We start from the raw sequence: 22693 nt of genomic DNA, 5'->3' as shown, positions 1-22693 counted from the left end.
CTCTTTTAGTATCTTACATGTCTCATACCACTGTCTTGTCGCCTCCGTGGCTTCTGCGGAGAAATCTGTACATAGTCTTATTGAGCTTCCCTTGTATGTGATGTATTGGTTTTTTCTCACGGCTTTCAGAATTCTCTCTTTGTCTTTGACATTGGACAGTCTTATCAGTAAGTGTCTTGGAGTAGGCCTATTGGGATCCATTCTATTTGGAGCATGCTGTACTTCTTGAATCTGTAATTTTCTGTCTTTCTTAAGAGTTGGGAAATTTTCAGTGAGTATTTCTTATATTATTCCTTCTGCCCTTTTTCCCCTCTCTTCTCCCTCTGGGACATCCATAACATGTATATTTGTGTGCTTCATATTGTCACTCGGCTCCCTAAGACCCTGCTCATATTTTTCCATTCTTTTCAACATCTGTTCTTTTGTGTGTGTGAATTCAAATGTCTGGTCTTCCAATTCACTGATCCTTTCTTCACATCTACTGTTGTATCCTTCCATTGTCTTTTTCATCTCCTCCGTTATTCCACTCCTTCCCTTAAGTTCTGCCATTTGTCTTTTCAAGTTTATGAATTCTTCTTTATGGTCATCCAGTGTCTTCCTTATATCTTTCATCTGTTTTGCTGTATCTTCCCCTCAGTGCAGTGACTTGATTTGTGAATTGATTTAGGAGATTTGTTTGAATATCTTTAATTAGTTCTTCCTTCAGTTCGTTGAATTGATTTAGCTTTAGTTGCCTCAACTCCTGTGTCTCAGTTGAACATTAGTTTGTTATTTTGACTGGTCCATATTTCTTGATTAGTTTACTCTCGAGCTCGCTTTTACTCTTTTACCTAGGGTTTTCTTGTTGGTTGGCTTTGTTCTCTAACCTTTCATGTTCAGTTTAGCTTATTCTAGGCCTTTAACTTAGGTTCTATTTAGTTGATTGGAGTTTTTCACCTCTTGTTTTTCTATTTCTTGTCCTGTCTCTATGTAGCCTTTTTTTGTGAGGGTCTCCTCAGATATGGTCAACCCCAGTCAGGTTTTCCCAGTACAGAGAGGCCCAGGTCTCAGGAGGAAGGTATGGAGTTTCCTTGAGAATGACACCCTCCTGTGAGGCTTTTAGATTCTTTGCTTTTCCTATGCTGTCCAGCAGATGGCGCTTGCCATCCCGCAGCTATCCCACCAATGTAAGGAGTTATGGAGTCTTTAGTTCTCCTGGTGACCCCAACCCTGTTGGGGACCTGGCTGACTGAAGCTAGTTTCTGAATTCCAGCCCCTGGTGTCTGAGTTCCCCAAAGGAGGGCTGCCACTTGAGCTGGAGCACATCCCCCTTTTCTTGAGAAAGTTTTTATTTCTCTCCCCCTAGGATTATTGCTTTGTCTCTCAGAGCCTTCTTAGCTCTGTTCTTACCTGGACCCAAATTGCAAGTCTTTCAGGCTTTCTGTAATGGGCTGCTTACAATAGTTATTTACAAAAAAAGAGAGAAAAAGATTAAAAAAAAAAAAAAAAAAGAAAAAAAAGAAAAAGGGAAAAGAAGGGCCCAGTATAGACTATTTAAAGAAAATCCCTTTAATTCAGTCCTTGCAGCTCTGATGGGCTATTGAAATGCAAAAAGACAAGGTGTTGAAGAGCAATTGAGGAGCAATCAAGAAACCAGAAAAGCCAGCTTTTCAGAGAAGGGCCCTTCCTTGCCCTCTGGGTTTGCATATGTGCCTGATTCTGTTTGAGCCCCACCCTTCTCCTTATTATGTTCACCCCAAACTCCAAAAGACTCTGTTTTTATTTATTTATTTACTTGTTTGTTTGTTTATTTTCTGCTTATGTTAGCCCTGTCTCCTCTCCACTGGGCTGACTACTCCCAGATTCTTTGGTGTCTGGTCTCAGTTTATCTATGGTTGGAGTTTTTGTTCAGCAGTGTGAGCTTGTTAATCAATTATGCAACTGCAGTTCTCTCTCCTGATTCCCAGCACTGACGGCCACTCCTCCCTCAGGATTGTGCCTGGCAGGGATGGTTGTGGGCCCTCTGGCTGTGAGAACTTACAGATTTCTCTGATCTCAGCTTCTCCATATGCTCATGAGTGTTGTATGTTGTGTGTCCAAACTCAGATTCCTCTGTGGTGTCCATTCCATACAGTTCCTGGCTGTCTATCAGCTGCCCCCAAGGAGTAACTAAAACCCACACCTTATCACTCTGCCATCTTGCCCCACCCTGATTTACCTTAGTTTTTAATGTCCAGAATTCAGTCGGCTTAGTGAAGCACATTTTTCTTCAATATATTAAGAGTTGAAGACTGTAGCAACTACTTTTTTTGCTGCTCAAAGCCCATTTTATTTACATTTGCTTTCAAAGACTCGTGTTTCTAAAAGCCAAACTGTTTGATAGGCACCTGGTTATTGTATTAACTTTCCTTCCCCTTTCATTTTGCTCTTTTATCTGGTATTCATTTGCCACTTTTATTTTAAAGCAAATAGAAATTCTATTTTGTTGCACTAAACCTTATATGGTTCAGTAATTTTCAACCGACTGGCTTGGCTGTAGGGCAGTGATTCTCAAACTTGTCTTCATACTAGAGGGTCTTTCGAGAATTCCAAAGCTCAGGCTACTTCTCAGACCAATTAAATCAAAATCTCTGGGAATATGACATTGGCTTCAGTAGTTTTTGAAGCTTCCCAGGTGATTCTGGTGTGAAGACAATTTGGAGCCATTGGTGTATGGTATGGCCTATGCTCTGGAATTGAGCGAAACTAATTGCTTTTTACTTCATTTTCTATCAGCCTTCAGTATTTGTAAAAGACAGACATCACATGTTGGTATTCACTTTTTATGTAGAAATGTTTGAAGTTACTTTGTTGCCATCTTCTGTTGCAATTTTGGGATACAACTGATGAGTATTTGGATTTTCTTCTGATTTTATTGCCTGATAATTTGGTCAAAATGAGTTTACTTCAATGGGTGACTTAGATGTTTCTCCAGGTTCCAGCTAACTCAGTACCCTTCTGTGTAGTCACCTTTTGTATCTTGATGCTCTGATTCCTGCATCTTTGCTGTGGATTCTTACTGATTTATTGCAGGGATTTAATAGAATGAAAATGGGGCACAATTCTGTTAATTGACAAGTGGTTGGCTAGGTTCAGTTTGGTGTAGTGGAAACAAAATGATTTAAAAGCTGGAAGGTCTTAATTCTAGTTCTGACTCAACAGCTCACCAGTTTTGTGACCTTAGACAAATAATCACTTTCCTTCCCTGGTTATTTATTTGATTTGTCTAAGATCACAAAACTAGTGAGTTGTTTTTTGGCGTCCTTATCTGTCAGGTGGATATACAAGTACTTATTCTGTCTATGTTATAGAATGGTTGTGAGAATAAAAATGAGGTCTTGTACAGAAGCAGTACTTTGTTAAAATATAAAGGAATATACAAACTTAAAGTGCTATAGGTATCATCATCCCCATCCCCATCACCCAATACCAGTTAAAAAGAAAAGGCAGTCATCTGGGGCTAATGTTTTTACATTGAGCAGTATTTCTGTTTTGGTGCTACCATCACTGATGAAACATGTTTTAATCACATAAAACAAGTGTGTGTATGCACTTGAGTCTGTAGGAGAAATGATCTAAATCAAGAATAATATGCAAGTCCTTTGCTGACTTCCTCCATTTATTTCTGGTTTTATCATTATGTATGGACTTCTGGAACAGGCTTAACATTTTTAAAACAATTTTTTTAGTTTAAACATATTTAATGTGGTAACATACATACAACATAAAATTTACTATTTTAACCATTTTTTAAGTGTTCAGTTCAGGGGCATTCATTACATTCACAATGTTGTATGACCATCACCATCCATTACCAAAACTTTTTCATCACTGCAAACAGAAACTCTGTACCCATTAAGCTGTAACTCCCTGTTCTCTCTTTCCTCCAGTTCCTGGTAGCCTCTAATCTGCTTTCTCTCTCTATAAATTTGCTTATTTTAGATGTCTTATATAAGTGGAATTATATAACATTTGTCCTTTTGTTTCTGGATGCCTTCTCTTAGCATAGTGTTTTCAAGATTCGTCTGTATTGTAGCATGTATCAGAATTGCATTCCCTTTTATGACAGAATAGTATTCCATTGTATGTATATACCACATTTTGTTTATCCATTCATCTGTTGCAGGATATTTGGATTGTTTCCATCTGTTGGCTATTGTGAATAATGCTGTTTTCAACATCAGTGTACAGATACCTGTTTGAGTCCTCCCTGAACAGGTTGCTGATTGGTCAGTCAGTATAGCTGTGTCACCAAATGGGAACCACATGTAAGTGTAAATTGTAGCTGATGATAACCCAGTGTTGTTGATGGGAGCCCTTTATCTCAGTTTGATGATAGTCTGAGAATACTTGTGAGTAGCATTTGCTTGCCTTGACAAGGTAAGAGGAGTTTGTTAAAGAAGTCTGTTTTCTCTGAGATTCATCCCAGTACTAATTACTTGTATTTGCCAAGCTCTTAAAATGAAAACAGCCATATTCCTCTCATATTCCTTTGTGAGATTTTAATAGTTCGTGTTAGTAAAGAGCTGTATAAGTACAGAGCATTTCTAATGGATTTGGGGTTCTTGCAGTGTGTGGGTGAAATTGTCTTTATTTAAGTATGAGCCTGAAGTGAGTCTTAAGGACCTCCTTCAAGAACTTGTGAAGAGGAGAGTTGTTCTGTAACTTTTTCTTATCCCAGGATAACAAGTAAGATGACAGACTTTGGGACAGTTTTTAAAGGAGAATGTGTTTCCTAGTGGTCTCTTCTCTCGCATTTTGGAAAATAAACCTAGATTTTATTGCTTTCTTTAGAAACACTGATGGAAACTGGAAATTGAAAGGATCATAAGGTTAAGGAACAAAGAAGTATTTTTTCTGAGCTTTACCATAAGCTTATCTGTCTCATAAGGTTTTAGGTTTAGTTTAATTTCATCAAGGAAGTAATTGTCAACAGATCTATTATAAGGACATTTAGAATAAATAAGGGTCTTAATTTGGCATTATGCATCAGAAGCGCTAAATATGTGCATAACTTTGGACTTGAAATTCTACTTCTAGAATTTCATGTTAAGGAAAGAATTAAGAATTTATGTGTTCAATAGTATGTATGTATAAGGATGTTTGCCACAGTGAGATTTATTAAAATAAATAAATAAGCAACAGCTAAGTGTAGAGAATTGGTTTTAAGTCACGTGTGGTATTAAAAATCACATGATATTTAGTGTTGGGTAACTCTTCTCAATGTATTGACAACTGAAAAAAAACGTTTAAAAATAATACTATTTTTTGTAAAAATTTTGCATGGAAAAAATGATTGGAAGGGGTCAGATTAGTATACTATATTATTATATCTGATTAGTGAGAGAGAATATGGACAATCTTTTTCCTTTGTAATTTTCTGTGGTCTCCAAGTTTTCTTGATTAAACATTTTAAATAATTACTTTTGTAATTCAAAAGAAAAATAAAGGTTAAGAAAACAATACATTTCTGGGCCTCACTTTTTTCATCCGTGACACTTGGGTAGGGCCCCAAACTTCACAACCTTTGAGATCCTTTATAATAGAAAATTCTTAGATTTCATCTCTGAGGTACTGTGATTTTGTGGGGCATGGGCTGGTGGAATACTTTAGGAGACCTGGCTGCTGCTGCTTTTCAGGAGGGAGAAAAAAAAGAGAACAGGTGATGTTTTGCTTTAATAAAATCTGGGAATTATTTGTGGGAGAGTTCCCTGATGTTTAACTCAAAATAAATAAGGTAAAAACAACAACAGCAAAAAAACCCCAAAGAATGCTTAAGAATGACTTAATAAAATGGTATGCTTTTAGAACAAGACTGTGTTTCAGGGCACTAATGGGGTGAGAACCTTCTTGGAACTAGAAGTCACATTTGATCTCTTTAGAGTTTTGTTTTCTAAGATGGATTTTAAGATACTTTAAAGAAGAAATTCACAAGTAAAAGGCCTTTTCTTTGACAGCACTTTTTCTTACAGGCCCCTTCCTTTCATTCACTTATCAGTAACTTCATCCCATTTGCTTTATTCTATAAATTCCATTATCTCCCAGGCAGTCTATTGCATTAAGCCCTTAGTACCTAATACGGCCTCATTTACATTGCCACTTACTTGACCTCAGCCCTGTTCTCTCTTTGTTAATGCATCAGCAAACACTGATATCTCTCTAGAGCATTATCATTTGGCTTTTAGTGCAACTAATAACAACCCTTCATTTGAGTTGATGAAAGTTTATTAAATAAAAACATGCAATAACCCTGGCAGTAATGAAGGGAGAATGGAGGTAGACAGCATCTGTTTTTAATGGTGAGGACATGCTGAATATGCATTATAGGTATTGGGTTTCCTGAGGGAGAAGGGGCACCTGAATGGGTATGATCAATATTATGTTATCAAACTGATTTCAGAATGAGCATTTTTGATTGCCTGATTTGATTAGCTTATAGGATGAGGAGTTGGGAGGAGTGGGGGGATGTTCTTGCTCCAGGCACTTGGCCTTGCCCTGTGAAGCAGCTATCTTGGGAAGTCTTTGTTAAATACCAAACTGTCAATAGCCCTGAGGGCTTCAGGCTGTGGCAAAGCTGAGCCATAGGAAGCTAAAAACATTTTCTTAGTCTTCTCCAGTGAAGCTGGGATCAGAGATTCTGTTTTTCCTATGGATCCCCTAAGACTTCCCCAAACCTTCACTATAGCCCAAGCCTTGTATGGATTCCATTTATTCTTTGCAAATCCTACACTCTGCAGTCTTTCTGCATGAAGACCGAACAAAGTCATCCTGAAAACCTATGCTCCCTGTAGTGACTAGTGTCATGCTGTATATAGGTTGAGTGGATGATATTATCAATTGGGATTTTCATGAACATAGTTTGACATGGTTGTAGTTTTATGTCACATACACATAATATAGCATTGTATTTTACTATTAAAATTGTTTCCGATATATCTGGTGCAGTTAAAAAGGGTTCTATAAAGGCCACAATGTTCTACATAGAGCACTTTGGTGTCCTAGATGCACCAAAGCTTTCAGATCTGCTGTTAAAACTGTGTGGTTGAACAATATGAAATAGCCAGTATTTAACCATTTTTTGACTGTAAAAAAGTAGTTTCTTATGGTTCAAACCAACACATGGATGATGCTGTTTTTTTTTTCTTAAGCTGCATTCTGTATTTATCTTGTATTATTTTCTTCTGATCAAGATCTAAATTTTTCTTTGCGAAATATGGTGTAAGAAAATGGAAATCGTTTGGAGAGTGAATGATCTGGGATTCTTGGGACATGTGTAATAAATATCTTCCCTGTGCATTTGAGTCTTTCTCCTTTCACATTCTGCATCTGGGACTCCCTGAGCCTGAAGTTGGAGACCCGGGGGTGGAGGGGAGTCCCGAAGAGCAGGGCCTGAAGCCACGGAGGTCGCATTCTAGCAGTCCAGGCTGGCGGCTGGGTGTCTACTAGTAGACCAGTGACCTGGGCGCTGAGTAGATCCTGTGTTTCAAGGCATGTTTCTTTTGTTGCTCCATAGCCAGCGATTTTTGGTGTTCTCATTTATTTGAGAGTATTCAACGAGTTAGTTTAACTTGTGTCTTCTTATATACATGTAGGAAGGGAGAAGGTATCAATTCTCTGAAATAGTTTCTTTTGTATCTTTTTCCTGTATCTCTAAATTGGACCAAGGAAACATTTTCAGAAAGCTTCTGTTGTCTTACTAGAAAAATACTTACTGAAGGGAGACATATTGACCTATTGAAAAGTGCTACAACATTTTGGAACCCTGTAATTATCTTCAAAGTCCTGCAGGAAATGTTTGTTTTGGACTCACAGTAGCAACACATTTGCTTTCTTTAGGGAACACTGTTGCCAAAGTAAGTATTTTCATTAGCTAGCAGATGGTTTAGTTATTAGGTTTTTTTTTTTTGGTCATAAATTCTTTTCTTTTGGCTTGAGCCTTAGGTTTTTTTTTTTTTTTTTTTTTTTTTTTTGTTGTTGTTGTTGTTTTTAACTAATGTCATCTACCTTTGTGTGTCTCACATTCCCCAACTTAAAAAAAGATCAGCAGTTTCTTTTCCATCATTTCTTCAATGATGGATTCCTTCAAAACTGTTCCATGGGTTTGTTCCATTGTGTCAAAGCACAAAATCAAGTCTTTTTACCTAATAAGCTTGAGTCAGACTGGAAGGAGACAAACACTTAACTATTGAAGAATATTTTCCTGTGGTTTATACTAAAATTGAGAAATAGAACTTTGGGCAAGAAAGTTTGTGTGCTGTGCTTCCTTATTTAGAAAGATGATCCTTTGTTGTAGGCTTATCTTTCAATTCAAGGCAAAATTTCTTGAAGTACCAGACAGTTCTTAATTATGTACATTTTAACTGTATTTTTTAAATCTGTTTTTTGATTCACAGAAACACTTTTCAAAATTTTTGTTTTCTTATGTGGTTAGGTTTGTAATGGCAGAACATGCTGTCCTGTTCAATATCAGGTGTTAAACATTTTGAAAATGTTTGCTTATCTTCATAATTCTAAAGGAAATGTTTAAATCTCAATAACAGAGTTCTATGATCTATATCAGTGGTTTGTGAATAGAACACTAACTTTTTGTTACATGGTAATAGGTCTACTGTGAAAGCAAAAATTCTTGCTAATAGTATCTTTTTTCCACCCAGTTATTTTTTAAATAATGTAAGAAAAATTCCAAATGAATTTAATTAGTTCTTATCATTATGCAGTTAACTACTTTTAAGAAATGGTGTGGCATACTTGAGGACATATTAGAGATCATTTGGGGCATGAATATATGGTATTTGATCTGTGAATAGGCAAACAGACAGCATAACCAACTGTACTATTGTATGTTGTCTTACATCTCTTATGTGTTATCCTATAATTTTAATGTATATTTGTGACATTATTCAGTGTAGCTTGGTACACTTATGAACTGAGCTGTGAAACCATTTTGTTGCTGTCTACTTGAATACAACTACATCTCATGAATCGTATTGATGTTGCTTCAGTTTGTTATGTAAAAGGTGCTTTGGAGTCATGAAATTTGGAAAACAGTGAAATAATTTATAAAATGACCACTTCTCATACATTTAAAAAATTTCCTTTAGTTGTCAATAGTTATAAACAGTGCTAAATATAGATGAATACTGAATAATTTCTCTTCTAGTGAAGCCAGATGTTAGAAAATGCCTGGAAACCAAACTCCACAGTTCAACAGAGTTGACCATCAGTGATAGTCTGTTAGGTTGACTGTATGCTGCCTCACCAAGTTTTCCTTTATGTGTGAATTTTTTTTCCTTTTTATTTTTTAATAATTCAATTTTATTGAGATATATTCACATACCATGCAGTCATACAAAGTGTACAATCAGTTGTTCACAGTACCACCATATAGTTGTGCATCCATCACCAAAATTAATTTTTGAACATTTTCATTACCACACACACAAAAGTAATAAGGATAAAAATTAAAGTGAAAAAGAGCAATTAAAGTAAAAAAGAACACTGGGTGCTTTTTTTTTTTTTGCCCTCATTTTTTCTACTCATCCATCCATACACTGGACATAGGGGAGTGTGATCCACATGGCTTTTCCGATCACATTGTCACCCCTCATAAGCTACAGTTCATACTTATTAAGGAAGAACTGTCCACTCCCCTCTCCTGTCACATCATTATTCTACTTTCTGTCTCTAGGAACTTCATTATTGTAAGTATTTCATATAAGAGAAATTATATAATATTTTTCCATTTTTACCTGGTTTATTTCACTGAACATGATGTCTTCAGGGTTCATCCATGTGTGGCATGTACTGGCACTTCATGTATTTTTACAGCTGAATAATATTCCCTTGTATGGACATACCTCAGTGGATTTTTGACTGTTGTGACTAATGCTGTGATCAAAACTGGGATACAAGTACTCGTCTGAGTCCCTGTTTTCATTACTTTTGGGTATATGCCAAGGAGTGGAATTGCTGGGTCATATAGAAATTCTATGTTTAGTTTTCTGAGGAACCACCCCCACTGTTTTCCACAGTGGTTGCACCATCTTACATTCCACCAACAATATATGGGTTGCTGCTTCTCTGCATCCCCACCAACTCTGGTTATTTTCAGTTTTGGTTTTGTTTTGTTTGTTTTTAATAATAGCAATGTTAGTGTATGTGAAATATATCCCATTGTAGTTTTAGTTTGTATTTCTCTAATGGTTAATGATGTTGAGCATCTTTTCCTATACTTGTCCATTTGAATAACATCTTTGGAAAAAAACCTATTCAAATGCTTTACCCACTTTTTAATTGGTTTGTTTGTCTTGTTGTGTAGTTGTAGGAGTTCTTTATATTTTCTGAATATAATATAAATAAATGTATTTGCTTTATATTTTCCCTTATCAGGTACTTATTTTCTAAATATTTTCTCCATTCTATAGGTTGTCTTTTTACATTCTTTCTCATACCCTTTGATGCCCAAAAGTTTTTTTTTTATCTTCATTTTATTGAGATATATTCACATACCACGCAGTCATACAAAACAAATCGTACTTTCGATTGTTTACAGTACCATTACATAGTTGTACATTCATCACCTAAATCAATCCCTGACACCTTCATTAGCACACACACAAAAATAACAAGAATAATAATTAGAGTGAAAAAGAGCAATTGAAGTAAAAAAGAACACTGGGTACCTTTGTCTGTTTGTTTCCTTCCCCTATTTTTCTACTCATCCATGCATAAACTAGACAAAGTGGAGTGTGGTCCTTATGGCTTTCCCAATCCCATTGTCACCCCTCATAAGCTACATTTTTATACAACTGTCTTCGAGATTCATGGGTTCTGGGTTGTAGTTTGATAGTTTCAGGTATCCACCACCAGCTACCCCAATTCTTTGGAACCTAAAAAGGGTTGTCTAAAGTGTGCGTAACAGTGCCCACCAGAGTGACCTCTCGGCTCCTTTTGGAATCTCTCTGCCACTGAAGCTTATTTCATTTCCTTTCACATCCCCCTTTTGGTCAAGAAGATGTTCTCCGTCCCACGATGCTGGGTCTGCATTCCTCCCCGGGAGTCATATTCCACGTTGCCAGGGAGATTCACTCCCCTGGGTGTCTGATCCCACGTAGTGGGGAGGGCAGTGATTTCACCTTTCAAGTTGGCTTAGGCAGAGAGAGAGGGCCACATCCGAGCAACAAAGAGGCATTCGGGAGGAGGCTCTTAGGAACAACCATAGGGAGGCCTAGCCTCTCCTTTGCAGCAACCGTCTTCCCAAGGGTAAAACCTATGGTAGAGGGCTCAACCCATCAAACCACCAGTCCCCTATGTCTGTGGTCATGTTAGCAACCATCGAGGTGGGGTAGGCCAATACCCCTGCATTCTCCACAGGCTCCTCAAGGGGGCACTACATCTTTTTTTTTTTCCCCTTGTTTTTCTTTTTTTTTTTTTTTTTTAACTTTCCCTTCTTTTTTAAATGAACTGTATGAAAAAAAAGTTAAAAAGAAAACAAACATACAATAAAAGAACATTTCAAAGAGACCATAACAAGGGAGTAAGAAAAAGACAACTAACCTAAGATAACTGCTTAACTTCCAACATGTTCCTACTTTACCCCAAGAAAATTACATAATATAGCAACATTTCTGTGAACTTGTTCCTACTATATCCATCAGAAATTAACAGACCATAGTCATTCCTGGGCATCCCCAGAACGTTAAATAGCTTATCTGTTCTTCTTGGATTATTGTTCCCCCTTCCTTAATTGCTCTCTATTGCTAGTTCCCCTACATTCTACATTATAAACCATTTGTTTTACATTTTTCAAAGTTCACATTAGTGGTAGCATATAATATTTCTCTTTTTGTGCCTGGCTTATTTTGCTCAGCATTATGTCTTTAAGGTTCATCCATGTTGTCATATGTTTCACGAGATCGTTCCTTCTTACTGCCACGTAGTATTCCATCGTGTGTATATACCACATTTTATTTATCCACTCATCTGTTGAAGGACATTTGGGTTGTTTCCATCTCTTGGCAATTGTGAATAATGCTGCTATGAACATTGGCGTGCAGATATCTGTTCGTGTCACTGCTTTCCGATCTTCCGGGTATATACCGAGAAGTGCAATCGCTGGATCGAATGGTAACTCTATATCTAGTTTTCTAAGGAACTGCCAGACTGACTTCCAGAGTGGCTGAACCATTATACAGTCCCACCAACAATGAATAAGAGTTCCAATTTCTCCACATCCCCTCCAGCATTTGTAGTTTCCTGTTTATTTAATGGCAGCCATTCTAACCAGTGTTAGATGGTATCTCATTGTGGTCTTAATTTGCATCTCTCTAATAGCTAGTGAAGCTGAACATTTTTTCATGTGTTTCTTGGCCATTTGTATTTCCTCTTCAGAGAACTGTCTTTTCAAATCTTTTGCCCATTTTTTAATTGGGCCGACTGTACTATTGTCATTGAGTTGTAGGATTTCTTTATATATGCAAGATATCAGTCTTTTGTCAGATACATGGTTGCCAAAAATTTTTTCCCATTGAGTTGGCTGCCTCTTTACCTTTTTGAGAAATTCCTTTGAGGTGCAGAAACTTCTAAGCTTGAGGAGTTCCCATTTATCTATTTTCTCTTTTGTTGCTTGTGCTTTGGGTGTAAAGTCTAGGAAGTGGCCGCCTAATACAAGGTCTTGAAGATGTTTTCCTACATTATCTTCTAGGAGTTTTATGGTACTTTCTTTTATATTGAGATCTTTGGTCCATTTTGAGTTAATTTTTGTGTAGGGGGTGAGGTAGGGGTCCTCTTTCATTCTTTTGGATATGGATATCCAACTCTCCCAGCCCCATTTGTTGAAAAGACCATTATGGCTCAGTTCGGTGACTTTGGGGGCCTTATCAAAGATCAGTCGGCCATAGATCTGAGGGTCTATCTCTGAATTCTCAATTCGATTCCATTGATCTATATGTCTGTCTTTGTGCCAGTACCATGCTGTTTTGGCAACTGTGGCTTTATAATAAGCTTCAAAGTCAGGGAGTGTAAGTCCTCCCACTTCGTTTTTCTTTTGTAGAGTGTCTTTAGCAATTCGAGGCATCTTCCCTTTCCAAATAAATTTGATAACTAGCTTTTCCAAGTCTGCAAAGTAGGTTGTTGGAATTTTGATTGGGATTGCATTGAATCTGTAGATGAGTTTCGGTAGAATTGACATCTTAATGACATTTAGTCTTCGTATCCATGAACATGGAATATTTTTCCATCTTTTAAGGTCCCCTTCTATTTCTTTTAGTAGAGTTATGTAATTTTCTTTGTATAGGTCTTTTACATCTTTGGTTAAGTTTATTCCTAGGTACTTGATTTTTTTAGTTGCTATTGAAAATGGTATCTTTTTCTTGAGTGTCTCTTCAGTTTGTTCATTTCTAGCATATAGAAACATTACTGACTTATGTGCATTAATCTTGTATCCCGCTACTTTGCTAAATTTATTTATTAGCTCTAGTAGCTGTATCGTCGATTTCTCAGGGTTTTCTAGATAGAAGATCATATCATCTGCAAACAATGAGAGTTTTACTTCTTCTTTTCCAATTTGGATGCCTTTTATTTCTTTGTCTTGCCGGATTGCCCTGGCTAGCACTTCCAGCACAATGTTGAATAACAGTGGTGACAGCGGGCATCCTTGTCTTGTTCCTGATCTTAGAGGGAAGGCTTTCATTCTCTCACCATTGAGTACTATGCTGGCTGTGGGTTTTTCATATATGCTCTTTATCATGTTGAGGAAGTTTCCTTCAATTCCTACCTTTTGAAGTGTTTTTATAAAAAACGGATGTTGGATTTTGTCAAATGCTTTTTCAGCATCTATTGAGATGATCAATTGATTTTTCCCTTTTGACTTGTTAATGTGTTGTGATACATTGATTGATTTTCTTATGTTGAACCATCCTTGCATGCCTGGAATAAACCCCACTTGGTCATGGTGTATGATTTTTTTAATGTGTCTTTGGATTCGATTTGCAAGTATTTTGTTGAGGATTTTTGCATCTAGATTCATTAGGGAGATTGGCCGGTAGTTTTCCTTTTTTGTAGGATCTTTGCCTGGTTTTGGTATTAGATTGATGTTAGCTTCATAAAATGAGTTAGGTAGTGTTCCATTTTCTTCAATGTTTTGAAAGAGTTTGAGTAAGATTGGTGTCAGTTCTTTCTGGAAAGTTTGGTAGAATTCGCCTGTGAAGCCATCTGGCCCTGGGCATTTATTTGTGGGAAGATTTTTGATGACTGATTGGATCTCTTTGCTTGTGATGGGTTGGTTGAGGTCTTTTATTTCTTCTCTGGCAGTCTAGGTTGTTCATATGTTTCCAGGAAATTGTCCATTTCCTCTACATTATCCAATTTGTTGCCATACAGTTGTTCATAATATCCTCTTATAATTTTTTTAATTTCTTCAGGATCTGCGGTTATGTCACCTTTTTCATTCATTATTTTGTTTATATGGGTCTTCTCTCTTTTTGATTTTGTCAGTGTAGCTAGGGGCTTGTCAATCTTGTTGATCTTCTCAAAGAACCAACTTTTGGTGATATTTATCCTCTCTATTGTTTTTTTGTTCTCTATGTCATTTATTTCTGCTTTAATCCTTGTTATTTCTTTTCTTGTACTTGGTTTAGGATTGGTTTGCTGTTCATTTTCTAGCTTCTTCAGTTGATCCATTAGTTCTTTGATTTTGGCTCTTTCTTCCTTTTTAATATATGCGTTTAGTGCTATAAATTTCCCCCTTAGCACTGCTTTTGCTGCATTCCATAGGTTTGGGTATGTTGTGTTCTCATTTTCATTCGTCTCTATATATTTAGCAATTTCTCTTGCTATTTCTTCTTTAACCCACTGATTGTTTAGGAGTGTGTTGTTTAACCTCCAGGTATTTGTGAATTTTCTAAGTCTCTGATGGTTATTGACTTCTAATTGTATTCCATTGTGGTCAGAGAATGTGCTTTGAATAATTTCAATCTTTTTAAATTTATTGAGGCTTGTTTTATGTCCCAGCATATGATCTATTCTGGATAAAGTTCCGTGAGCACTAGAAAGGTATGTGTATCCTGGTGATTTGGGATGTAATGTCCTGTATATGTCTGTTAAATCTAATTCATTTATCAGATTGTTTAGGTTTTCAATTTCCTTATTGGTCTTCTGTCTGGTTGATCTATCTATAGGAGAGAGTGATGTGTTGAAGTCTCCCACAATTATTGTGGAAACATCAATTGCTTCCTTTAGTTTTGCCAATGTTTCTCTCATGTATTTTGTGGCACCTTGATTGGGTGCATAGACATTTACGATTGTTATTTCTTCTTGCTGAATTGCCCCTTTTATTAGTATGTAGTGGCCTTCTTTGTCTCTCAAAACATCCCTGCATTTGAAGTCTATTTTATCTGAGATTAATATTGCTACACCTGCTTTCTTTTGGCTGTAGCTTGCATGAAATATTTTTTTCCATCCTTTCACTTTCAGTTTCTTTGTGTCCCTGTGTCTAAGATGAGTCTCTTGTATGCAACATATTGATGGTTCATTTTTTTTGATCCATTCTGCGAATCTATATCTTTTAATTGGGGAGTTTAATCCATTTACATTCAACGTTATAACCGTGAAGGCATTTCTTGAATCAGCCATCTTATCCTTTGGTTTATGTTTGTCATATTTTTCCCCTCTGTCTATTAATATCCTTTATTGTACCCATACTGAATCTCTTTAGTACTGAACCTTTCTCCAAGTCTCTCTGTCCTGTCTTTGTTTCTCTGTCTGTAGGGCCCCCTTTAGTATCTCCAGTAGGGCAGGTCTCTTGTTAGGAAATTCTCTCAGCATTTGTTTGTCTGTGAAAAATTTAAGCCCTCCCTCAAATTTGAAGGAGAGCTTTGCTGGATAAAGTATTCTTGGCTGGAAATTTTTCTCACTCAGAATTTTAAATATATCGTGCCACTGCCTTCTCGCCTCCATGGTGGCTGCTGAGTAGTCACTACTTAGTCTTATGCTGTTTCCTTTGTATGTGGTGAATTGCTTTTCTCTTGCTGCTTTCAGAACTTGCTCCTTCTCTTCTGTGTTTGACAGTGTGATCAGTATATGTCTCGGAGTGGGTTTATTTGGATTTATTGTATTTGGAGTTTGCTGGGCATTTATGATTTGTGTATTTATGTTGTTTAGAAGATTTGGGAAGTTTTCCCCAACAATTTCTTTGAATACTCTTCCTAGACCTTTACCCTTTTCTTCCCCTTCTGGGACACCAATGAGTCTTATATTTGGACGTTTCATATTATCTATCATATCCCTGAGGTCCATTTCGATTTTTTCAATTTTTTTTTCCCCATTCTTTCTTTTATGCTTTCATTTTCCATTCTGTCATCTTCCAGGTCACTGATTCGTTGTTCAATTTCCTCTAGTCTTGTACTATGAGTGTCCAGAATCTTTTTAATTTGGTCAACAGTTTCTTTAATTTCCATAAGATCATCCATTTTTTTATTTAGTCTTGCAGTGTCTTCTTTATGCTCTTCTAGGGTCTTCTTGATTTCCTTTGTCTCCCGTACTATGGTCTCATTGTTCATCTTTAGTTCTTTGAGTAGCTGCTCTAGGTGCTGTGTCTCTTCTGATCTTTTGATTTGGGTGCTTGGGCTTGGGTTATCCATATCGTATGGTTTTTTCATATGCTTTATAATTTTCTGTTGTTTTTGGCCTCTTGGCATTTGCTGAACTTGATAGGGTTCTTTTAGATTTTGTAGACCAATTGAAGTCCTTGTCTCTAATTTATCAGATCTACAGCTTCATGGAGTACACTTTCTCTAACTAACCAGCAGGTGGCGTCCACGAGCCACCTGTTCTCCACAAGCCAGTTCTCCCCTGCTTAGCCTTTTTGGTGAGTGGGGGAGTGAGTCTTATGGGGTCCAAATGGTGTACCAAGCTTGCATGTGTAGTTGGTGTTGCTTGCCCTGTATATGGGGCGTGTTTCTGGGCAGTCAGTGAGGGGTGGTGGCCCTAACAATCAAATCTCCCTGTTGATCCTAGAGTTTTAAAGCTGCTGCAATAGTCTTATCCTTCAGTTCAGTCCTGCCACAGTTTGTCTCTGCTGCTGACCCACAAGTCCTTGGTATTGGCGTATGGCTCCTGAGACGTGCAAGTGGGCCCCTCTTCCAGGCCGTGCACCCCAGGTCCTCTGTTGAGGGATGACTGTGCTATGTCACAGGTGAGTGCCGTCCCCCCAGGGCAGTTCTGGGCTGCTGGGCTGTGTAGGGAGGCTCCCAGTCTGCTGAAATGATGGCTGAATGGGGCTTTGTTGATTCACACTGCTCCACCTTCCCAACTCTGGGACAATCAGCTGAGGTTGCAGGGAAGGCTAATGTCCATGCCCAGTTTTGTGGTGTGTGCCTGTTATTTGAAGCACTTCCATCACACTGGGTTGTCTGGGGCAGCTCTGGGCTATGGGGCTGGTGATGGGCAGGAGTGTTTCCTGTCCACCAGGATGATGGCTGTGAGCTGACACCCCCCTTTTCTTGGGAAGTTGTGGTGTTTAGTGAATTTTCTCAGCCACTGGATTATTGCCTTTTGTCTCAGAGCTCTCTTAGTTCTGCTCTTGTCTTGACCTGCCCAAATTGCAAGTCTTTGAAGCTTTCTGTATTGGGCGTCTTAGACTAATTGTTTTAGAAAAAGAAAAAAGGATTAAAAAAAAAAAAAAAAGGGCCCTCCCCAGAGATCTAATGGGTTATTGAAATGCTAAGAGACAAAGCAACCAGGGCCATTAAGGAAAGGTCCACAGGCCAGAGAGATCAGCTTTTCTTTGGGATTTGCATATGCGCCTCAGGGCCTGAGCTCTGCCCTTCCCCTTTCTATGTTCACCAGAACTCCAAAAATCCTCCGCTTTTATTTTGGAGTTTTTCGTGTTGTTTTTTTTCTATGCCTGTCTCCTCTCTGCTGGGCTGGCTGCTCTCAGATTCTCTGGTGTCTGGTCTCAGTCTGTCTATGGTTGGAGTTTGGATTAGTAGAATGAGTTTCCGATAAGGGCTGCCACTGCAGTTCTCCCTTCTCCTTCCCGGAGCTGACAGCCCCTCCTCCCAGGGGACTGAGCCTGGCAGGGAGGGGCACGGGTCCCCTGGTCGCAAAAACTTACAGATTTCGCTGATCTCAGCAGTTCCACGTTTTTATGAGTGTTGTATGAAGTATGCCCAAAGTGAGATTGCTCTGTGGTGTCCAGTCCACGCAGTTCCTGGCTTTCTACCTACTTTCCTGGAGGAGTAACTAAAACATACAGCTCACCAGTCTGCCATCTTGCCCCGCGTCTTATGTGTGAATTTTATGATACAAGCTACTTAAAATGAGATAAGATAAATGTCAGGTTTCTTAACTGTTGTTCTAGAGATGAAAAGTTGCATTGATAACTATTTTTTTCAAAATGGTTTGAGTACAACTTTAGTAAGGTTAGGGTAGAGGAAAACAATTACTGCCTGCCTTCAGTTATTATAGCTTTATAAATAGACTTTCCACAGTCAGAAAACAAAGCACTGTGTTTTCTTATGGAAATGAGAGACTAGTCTCTGTGTGGTGAGGTTTTCAAATCTTTTATTTCTATGACTACCCTTGATAAGTTAACTGGGTGGTATTTTGAGTCGAGGGCATGTTCAGGAAGTTTGTCATCTGATTGATTACAATAGTTCTATAATGGAAACATCACTTTCCTGAAAATGCTGCACTAAAACATTGAAAACAATTTCTGGAGTTTCTTTGCCCATGTAATAAATAGGTACTGTTAAAAATAATTTTAATGAACACTCAGTATGTGCCAGGCACCATGCTAAGTTGCTTTACCTCCATCTTTTCCTTATTTAATTGGTAGGGGGGTGTCTTGAAAGTCTCATTGTCATATAATTTTGTGTTTGGAACAGAAGCTTTTTGGGTTAAAAAATCTTCATACAAATTCCTACAAACAAATGAAGTGTGGATGTGCAGTGGGTGGTTTTTAAGCTTAAATATCTCAGCTGGATTTAATTACCTTAAGGGATAAGGCTACATGATGGACCAGGGGTTTACCAAATTATTTTTTCATTTTCTGGATCTTGATGTCACTGAAGGTTAATGCATCCTCTTTTCTCTGCTAGAGACCAGAGTTAAAATCCATTTTAGGGCATAAATGTAAATGAATTTGTTGTTGTTTTCCTTCCTTGGGGACACTTTGGTCATTTTGTGAGGCTGCCTTTCCATTTGGAATTGCTGGCAGCTTGCACAAGGCTCAGCGGCTATGGTTGCAGGGGCACTTGCAAGTCAGTGTGAAAATGAACTGGCAGGCTTCAGAGGGCAGAGCTGGCCCACGGCTTGTCACTCTTCCATTCCTTGATTCTTTCTTGGTTAACTTAAGGAAACTTATTTGCTACTGACATTTGATTATAGCATATCACAAAACACGTAATGTGTTTGTGGGTGAGTTACTGCATTTTCCTCACCATCTCAGGCTGTTTTGTTTTTGGCAGCTACAAAGCTTTCTGTATTCACTGTTCACAAGCTTGTAGATTACTGCATATACTGCTGTTGAACTGTGATGAACATTTTTGATCAATAGTATGTTTCATGACTTTCATTATTGATTGCTTTTGTATAAATGCTTTATTTTTTATGAGCATGTTTATATCCATAATTACATTTAATGGTTTTACCCTGAAGTAAGTATCAGTAGTTATTGCCTTTATCTGTACATCCTAGGGATATTTAGAAGTATAATCTAAGCAGGGAATAGTCATAGCACATTAATCTCTATAGGGAGCTTGGTAGTGCTCTTCTCCCTCTGAGTTCAGCTTGTAGTCATCACTAATCTATTTTTTTTTTTCTTGTTTCCCTCTTCCTTCCTTTTTTTTTTCCTCCTAAGGTATACTATTTAGAGTATATTCTTCATTTAAAGTTTTTTTTCTTCTAAACAAGCAAACATAAAACAAGTGTATATTTACTCATGTATATAATTTTATGTACATGAGTAAATGGGCTCATATCATACATATATAGATGTTGGCTTTTTTTTCCTGTTTGCAGTAATCACTTGGTATTTCCAAGTGATTTCTTTCAGGTTCTCTGAATCCCCTCATTTTCTCAATTTATTGTAGACATTCTTATACCAATATCATTCATCCAATCCGTTTTGTCTTCAAAATCTCCCAAACGTCATTTTTTACCAGAAGCATCTCTGTCTCTGTAGTTTATCTGATATTCACCATTTAAATCCCATTTCTTCTAACGAATTGGATCATGCCTAGCAGAGTTGATGACTGCTATTGTCTGCTTGTAACATTTTTGGGAAAAAAAATGCATTTACCTTTGTGTGTATGTGTATATTAGAAAGAGGTAGAGAGGGACTATTTGTAGACACACATGTAGATGTGGCTAGCCAACTCTGACTCAAAATCACTGTGAGAATAAATTATTATTAAAAAATGTATAGTGCACTTCTATTTAGTCTTAGTCTTAGAAGGCTAATTTTGATTAAAAGTTTATTTAAGGAGGTGGGGCAAGATGGCGGCTTTGAGAGGTGTGGAATTTAGTTAGTCCTCTAGAGCAGCTAGTAAACAGCCAGGAACAGCTAGTAAATAGTCTGGAAAAGCTGTTTGGGGGGCATCCTTGACTGGACACACATAATGTACCAGTCTGGAATGGGTGAAAGGGCCAATATCACAGCATTGTGCTGTAAGTAAAGCCCCCAAACTGTGGAGCTGGTGACCCTTCACCACTGTCATGGTAGGCTGAGTTGGAACACTTTCCTGTGGGGAAAAAAAGCAGTCTTTACAAGGAACAAGGGCAGGTAGTTCAACCAACTTCCACTTGCAGTTTTAATTAACAAATATGGACTGCTGAATACAAGCTACAGGTACAGATAAACCTGGAGTAAGCAGGAAAGCAGCCCTGAGGTCTCTCCTGGCAGAGAGGAAGCAGGGCTGATGGAAAAAATAAATGAATAAAAAATAAAAACAGAGACTTGTGGAGTCTGTTGAGCTCAGAACACTGGAAAAGGGCTGTGGGCCAAGAAATGACATAGATATGCAAAGCAAAGATGCCCAACGAACTCCAAATAGAATCCAAATAAACCCACTCCGAGACATATTCTAATCAGATTGTCAAATGTTGAAGAAAAGGAGAGAAAGTTCTGAAAGCAGCAAGGGAGAAGTGATTCACCACATACAAGGGAAACAACATAAGACCAAGTACTGACTACTCAGCAGGCACCATGGAGGTGATAAGGCAGTGGTATGACCTTTAAAATGTTGAAAGAAAAAAAATGCCATCCAAGAATTCTTTATCCAGCAAAGCTCTTCTTCAAAATTGAGGGAGAGCTTAGAATTTTCACAGACAAACAAATGCTGAGAGAATTTGTGAACAAGAGATCTGCCCAAAAAGAAGTACTAAAGGGAGTTCTACTGGCTGAGAAAAAAATAGAGGGAGGCCTGGAGAAGGGCACAGAACTGAAGAGTACTCGTAAGGGTACCTTAAAGGAAATAAAGAGACAGAGGGAAAAAATAGATCTGACAAATAAAAACCAAGGGATAAGATGGCTTTTTCAAGAACTGCCTTCCCAGTAATAATATTGAATGTGAATGGATTAAACTCCCCAATTAAAAGATGCAGATTGGCAGAATGGTTAGAAAAATACTAACCATCAATATGCTGTTTAGAAGAGACTCATCTTAGACCCAGCAACACAAAGAGATTGAAGGTGTGATTGTGAAAACCTTGTGGTTCACACTCCCTTTATCTAATATATGGACAGAGGAGTACAAAAAAGCAAATGAACAATAGGAGAGGGATGGAGGGGATAGGATGTTTTGGGTGTTCTTTTTTACTTTTATTTTTATTCTTATTTTAATGCTTTTTTGGAGTAATGAAAATGTTCAAAAATTGATTGTGGTGATGAATACACAAGTTTATGATGATAATGTGAACAACTGCACACTTCGGGTGACTGTATGGTATGTGACTATATCTCAATAAAATTGCATAAAAAAGTTTATTTAAACTATTAGAATGTGGAATGCTTGTGAGAATATGAATAATATAATCATTTAATTGGAGAGCTCTTTTTGCATGGGTCTGTTTATAGGAAGTAAATGTGGAAATACATAGTATGTACAGATTTGTTGGGGTGCTTTTATGCCTTCATCTTTACCTTTGCCAAGGTTGTCTTCTTCAGCATTATCTATCTTCAATGAAAACCCCTTCAAGTGCTAGACTAGGCCTAGCCACATTATACTCTACAAAGGCTGATGCATGCTGATAAGCTTTTCCTGAACTCCTTTTTGATAGTACAATTTGAAAATATTCTTTCTTATTTACAATGTTGCTAGGTTATTTAGTTGTGGTATTTAATTGTGATCGTTTTCCCTTTTCAGGTGTCAGCAGTTGAGTCATTGGAGGGCCCTCTGCTTCAGGTGGAAGGACTGAGTGACCTTAGGCTGGAGCTTCACAGCAAGAAGATGAACCTCCACCTGGTTTTGATAGATGAACTGCACCGGCACTTGTACATAAAGTCCACTAGCCGCGTGGTGCAGCGGAACAAGGAAAAAGGGAGGATGAGGTTAGTTAAAGAGGCTCTTTGCGACAGTGTTTGCAGCAGTGTAGTGTTGTAAGGAATATTCTTTGATTTCCAGAATATCATTGTAGTTTATTTTACTTTTCCTTTTAACATATTGTCTCCAAAAAT

The 22693-nt window shown here is 37.7% G+C and overlaps 1 protein-coding gene across 6 annotated transcripts in view; it reads left to right on the top strand.

Annotated features, from left to right (window-relative positions):
• The window catches only part of EXOC4 (exocyst complex component 4), a 953704-nt gene that overhangs the window by 58887 nt on the left and 872124 nt on the right, over window positions 1–22693 (top strand). For 5 of the 6 annotated variants that reach the window (XM_037836132.1, XM_037836135.1, XM_037836134.1 and 2 more), the window contains exon 4: window positions 22383–22567. The exons of the other annotated variant lie outside the window; for it this stretch is intronic. In XM_037836132.1, the coding sequence (XP_037692060.1) occupies window positions 22383–22567 (185 nt within the window). The remainder of the gene's footprint in view (window positions 1–22382; window positions 22568–22693) is intronic. 6 annotated transcript variants of the gene reach the window in all.

This window comes from Choloepus didactylus, chromosome 5 (assembly GCF_015220235.1).
Source record: "Choloepus didactylus isolate mChoDid1 chromosome 5, mChoDid1.pri, whole genome shotgun sequence".
In the NCBI taxonomy this organism is placed as follows: Eukaryota; Metazoa; Chordata; class Mammalia; order Pilosa; family Megalonychidae; genus Choloepus; species Choloepus didactylus.
This window is presented reverse-complemented; position numbering and strand designations above follow the sequence as displayed.